Source organism: Hipposideros armiger, unplaced genomic scaffold (assembly GCF_001890085.2).
Source record: "Hipposideros armiger isolate ML-2016 unplaced genomic scaffold, ASM189008v1 scaffold_1001, whole genome shotgun sequence".
Classification (NCBI taxonomy): Eukaryota; Metazoa; Chordata; class Mammalia; order Chiroptera; family Hipposideridae; genus Hipposideros; species Hipposideros armiger.
Window position 1 is genome coordinate 242,041 of NW_017732351.1, and position 5,989 is coordinate 248,029.

The 5,989-nt window shown below is 34.7% G+C and overlaps 1 protein-coding gene across 2 annotated transcripts in view; it reads right to left on the bottom strand.

Annotated features, from left to right (window-relative positions):
• TMPRSS11D (transmembrane serine protease 11D) overlaps nt 1-5,989 on the bottom strand; it is a 51,466-nt gene that overhangs the window by 26,952 nt on the left and 18,525 nt on the right. For both annotated transcript variants that reach the window (XM_019631462.1, XM_019631463.1), the window contains exon 3: nt 824-942. In XM_019631462.1, the coding sequence (XP_019487007.1) occupies nt 824-942 (119 nt within the window). The remainder of the gene's footprint in view (nt 1-823; nt 943-5,989) is intronic.

The window sequence follows — 5,989 nt, forward strand, 5'->3', positions numbered from 1 at the left end:
ACAAACAAACAAACAAAAAAAACTAAAGAAATCTGAATAAAATATGAAATTTGGTTAACAAAAACATATCAACATTGGTTCATTAATTATAACAAATACACTATTGTATGTAAGATGTTAATAATATAGGTGATTCTGTTACATGCTAAAGTTTTAGAGCCATCGGATTAATTTATATTCTTCAGACTCTTAAAAAGGCAAGAGTAAGTGAGCAACTCTGAGACTGGTCAACTCTGACTCTGCAGAGCTGAACATGAGACCCTGGTCTGTGATGATAAACAAATGCTAAGGGTCCACTTGTGAAGTTTTCTGTCAGGCAGGCTGCTGGCCTCTTCAAGCAAAAGCCCAAGCTTGCTTTGCATAGATTCTATGTCTATCATTGAACCAGTGTGATGTTGTCCAAACTGTAATTATTGATATGCAAAGATGTCTTTTAACACCTACTACCTCTGTATTTAGTTGGATAAGGAAAAAAGAATGAAGGCAAAATAAAAAGGATTCTTAAAGGCAATCTCAAGGAAAAAAGTAATAAATGGTTAACTTGCACAAATAGACTTCCAGTCTTTGAAGTCATAATCATATAAAATATGTATTTAGTTATGACCCTTCTGACACTTTTCACTCATGACTTAAGAAAATATGAATAAGAACCAGTATACTAGTTAGTTAACTTGGAAAAAGCACAAAGAAACACATCTTTCACCATTCAAGGGCGGAAAATAATGCAGAGCATCTAGCAATTGCAAATGTATCACAAAAAAATAGGTTTACTATCATATTTGTTTTATGATGGAATAAAGAGCAAAGACAAATATTTACTTACCGCAGATTCAATTCTTCCACTCAAAGTCTTATATCCTTGTGTAGCTGGTGAGTTTAACTGATCACTGTATTTAACATTTAGGATTTGAAAGCTGCTATGGTAAAAGTAAGATTTTTGATCTGTAAAAGAAAAGGCAGAATCAGTTTCACATTACTAAATACTTTAATCTTTAGTTTATTCAGGATTATGGGAGGTTTATTATATGATAAAATTTTTTTTTGCTGCCCTTAAAAGAAAGACTACTCTAAACTTAATATAAATGTACTGGTAATAAAATTATTTTTCTTTCAGTTTTAAAAAAGATTGGCAAAGCTGGAACTGTGAAAGATGTATGAAAATCAGAACAGCGTTAATTGAGAAGTTAAATTTTTCAGAAGTATCATAATTTTCAATCTATATTTTAGGAAGATTTGTGTTTGCAGATTTATTCAAGAAATATTAATGAATATCTATAATATGCTATTATTAAATTATAATTAAAGAATAACCCAAAGTAATTCTGCATAGTTTTAAAAATTATTTCAAATAATACTTTTTTTTTAGAAAAATTAGTAACTTCTCATTAGTTTTCTAGACTGAGCTAGAAAGTAAGTCTTCTGACAAGATAGCTAATCTGATTGTCCAATGTGAATTATTTTCATCAAAAAAAGGTCGCCCAGAGGACATATTTAGCTTTATGAAGGAAACAAAAATTCCTAAAACACACTTGTACACATATTAGAAACATGAATGTGAACATAACCTAATCTGTCTGAGAAAAACTCCCTGCTTCCTTTTATCATTCATATATGTAATTTATGCAGAGAAATACCTCCATCACAGGAAAGAGTTGGAAATCCTGGGGGAAGGTAGGTGTAGTCTTTTGTGGTAAAGGGATGAGTCTTTCTAGGGCCATAAGTAGTCACTGGGATACACTTTGTAGAGCATTTACATAGGCTGCTCCCTTTGTGTTTAAGTGTGACACACCGTGCCATTAAGAGTCAAAATTCATTGATCTGAAAGTTGATGTTTCTTTTGCCTATCTTTTTTTTTTTAAGGTTTTTTTTTTAATTGGGGAATTGGAGGGATGGGAACAGCGCTGGGGAATTGGGGGAAGGGGAACAGACAAGTTGCTGTCGTTTTGTTCTTCAGTCTAGTTGTGGAGGANCTGGCATAAAACCAAACAAGGTGCCAGTGTCAACCATTAGTTAAATAGTAACTCTCTCTCTCTCTCTCTCTCTCTCTCTCTCTCTCTCTCTCTCTCTGCCGCCCTCCTCCTTTCTTTCCTGTTTTATAAACAATTATTTAATGGAAAAATACCTGAACAGTGACATTTGAATATTTTCTTCCATCACTCTAATAAATTATTGTGAATCCCTCCTTGGGATGAACAACCATATTTTGGAGACCACTGTGAGCTCCACCCCAACTGCAACAACATTTTTATTTTGTGTCCCTAGGACTCAACACAGAAATCAACAGATAGAATGCATAATTTATTCATTCATTCAACTATTTGAATGCCACATATGTGCCAAATCCTCTTTTAGGCATTAGGCAACAATCAATGCTTGTTAAATGGATGTGCCTGAAATGAATTTTATCCAAAAGCCCTGATAGTATAAGTGATGTGATAAGATGAATTTTAAATTAATACTACTTTCTTTCTCCTTCTGTGTCCTAGTTTATTTGTGGGAATGTCATTAGGTATATTCTGGGGGAAAATGGCAATTGTTTGAAGAATGTTGCAATATTACCCTGATAGCAAATGGGAGTTTCAGTGGTTCAGTTGATCCTAGGAATGAATCCTGATTGAAATCTCTTGTTTTATTTGGAGAGACCCAGTCAATCAGAATGCATTCACAGTTTTGATACATGTGTTTTGAAAACAGATGCTTTCACTATTTCTAAATGGCCTCGTTCATTTTTCACTCATTCAACCAAAGTTATTGAACATTTCTTTGTTCCATGTTCCTGTATCAAGCACTGGGATACAATGGTGAGAGAAAATAAATAGTCCTTGCCATCACGGAGCTTACATCTAATGGGGGAAGATAGGCACGACTCAAATTATCATCCACATTTTAGTAAAATTTTAACTGTGAGCAGTGTAGCCTTGTAGTAGAGGAATTTGATCCAGTCAATGAGTGAGAGAAGCTTCTTAGAGGAAATTCTTACGGAGCTGATATCTTCAGAAAGAATCAGAGTTATCTGGTTTAAGTGGAAGGAAAAAGCCTCACAAGTGGAGTGAGTGGCATGTGCAAAGTCCTGCGGTGGGAACAAACAGGTGTGTGTAAGGAATGAAAGCAGGCCAGTGCAAGTACGTCACATAGAGAGCAAGGAGGCTAGGGTGATAAGAAGGGACAAACCATGCGGGTCTTATTAGTGTGTTAGAAGCATTTGTTCTGTATCACGAATAATGGGAAGTCACTGAAGTGTTGCTTTGAACAAGAGGATTAGATAATCAGATTTTGCAATTTGAGAACAATATCTCTTGCTGAGTATGGACATCAATTTTAGGGAAGAAATAATGCAAATTAGTTATGGTGCTATTTTAGTACTTTAGAGGTGATGGCTTAGATGGGCGTGGTGGTAGCAGATATGAAAAGAAATGAATTGGGTTGAGGGAAATATGAGGATAAAACCTATAAGGGTTGGGAATGAATTTGATATTTGGAATGACAGAGCACTAGGTTTCTGGTTTGAGAAGCTGAAAAAATAGTATTGTCATTAATGGGGATAGAATTGTTGGAAGAAGGCTAGAATGGTGTGGGGAGATCATGGGTTTGGTTTTGGGACATAATGTATTTGAGATTTTTAAAAACAGTCAAGTAGAGATATCAAGCTGACAGTTGAGTGAAAAGACCTAAAGTACAAAAGAAAAGTCTGGGCTAGATAGAGATTGAGTGAGTCCTTAGTATATAACTTTTGGTTGAAGTAATGGTTATGGATGACATGATCTAGAGATATAAGACAGTGTGAGAGGAGAGGAGGGTGTTGATCAAAGCCTTGGGGAATTTCAACATTTAATGGCAATATAGAGGACGGTGAGTCCATAAAGGATACAGAGGAGGGGACAAAGAGGCAGGATAAGAAAAACAAGTAAATGGGTGGCATGGATATCTCTCATAGACATCACAAAGTCACAGGCTTTTTGAGTTAGAAAGTAACTATAAAAATCATCTGGCCCAATGATTTTACTTTACTGATGAATAAACTGAGAACAAGAAAAGATAAATAATTACTTAATATTATAGATGGTTCTGGGACTATTTCACTGCTCATTAAATATAACAATGTCATCTATGGGACTAGGATAATGATGGTACTCATGTTACCATTGGAAGCCATATGCCTTGGATTTGTGGTCAGGAGACCTTGGTTTGAATTCTTGTTTTACCACTTTCTAATTGAATAGCCTTTGATGTTTCTGAATCTCACAACGTTTGCTTAACTCTTTGTAAAAATGATTAACTAATTCATATGGCTGTTGTGAGTTGAAGGTTAGATAATATATGGGAAAGTGTTATGTAAGCTATAAAGCAGTATATTAGAGTATTATTCATATGTTTTAAATGTTCAAAGTGATTTTACAGAAGGGTAAATATATAAGGTTAACTATGAAAATCATACATCAGAAGAATTTCAAGGGAAAGTTTGCTCTGTCAGATGTTTAAATATACCATAAAGTCACAGTACTCTAAATAGTTTGGTACTGGTGCAGGCAAGATTAATCAGTGAAAGAGTAGAGTACAGAAAAAAGAAAGAGAGGAAGGTTGCATGACAAATCACTTGCACTATGTGATACATGATTTTATATATCATATATATATATATATATATATATATATATATATATATATTATACCACCACCTAACTATCTCTTGGAAACAAAGATGAATCTTTACCTTACTATAAAATAAATTCCAGATGACTCAAAGATAAAATTATAAAACTGAAATAATAAAAGTACAAAAAGAAAATGTGAGTGAACATGGTAAAGAGTATTTGGAGTCGAAAGATATTTTTAACCTGGCACAAAAGAGAGAAATCATAAAACAGATTGATAACTTTGGCTACACAAAAATATTAAATCTACTTGGCATAAAGAACCCTACATTACAAAGTTGAACATCAAATCACTTATTAGAGAAATATATGTGACATGAATGGCAGGTGAGTGTTAATATTTTCATAAGGAAAGAAAAAGTTTTTCTTTTTCAGTTTATGTAAAAAAGACAAATACTTCAGTAAGAAAATGGGCAAGGTCATGACCTGGAAAATACAAAATAAAATCATAAAAATGACCTATTAATATATGTAGGCAGACTAAATCTTACTAGTAATCAAAGAAATGCAAATCAAAATAATGAGCTATGACTTCTCACTTACTGGATTAGCAACAACTAACAAGATTTCCAATGCCTGGTGTTAACGCTATGGAGAAATGAGCATACTTATGAACACCAATATACTGCTGCTGGGAATGTAAACTGGGGCACTTCTGGAGAAACATCTAGAAACTAAGATGCTTAAAATGCATAGACCACTACATTGATATAAACAAGTGCTTCAATAAATAAATACGTGGGGAAAATAGACAAATAGAAGATTTAAGTAATCTTCAAGTTTTCAAAGAATAACTCTCTTCTCCTCCACTCTTTATAGTATATTTCTTCCAAAGATTATAGTGTGGGAAAGGGGGGAATTAACTGTAGAGGGTAGAAATCTGACAGACACTGCTTCAGCCAGGTGATCAAGGTCAACAGTGCTGGCATGTTGATAGTGTGTACTTCCTTCACATGATGTCATGAAAATGACACTTGTCCCCTGCGGTCTTCCTCCCGAAAACACATGACCCCAGTCTAACCATGAGAAAAATATCAGGGAAAACCCAATTGTGGGACACTCTATAAAATACCTGGTCAATACTCAAAACTGTCAAAGTTATCAAAAACAAGGAAAATCCACGAAATTGTCACAGTCTACACGAGCCTAGGAGACCTGATAACTAAATGTAATGTGGTATCCTGGATGGGATCAGGGAATAGGAAAGCACATTAAGTAAAAACTAAAGAAATCAGGGGCCGACCGAGTGGCTCAGTTGGTTAAGAGCTCGCTCAAGAGTTTGAGCTCTGAGCAACAGCGGTTCGAGTCCAGCCCGAGCTGAGCAGCCGCTGAGCTGC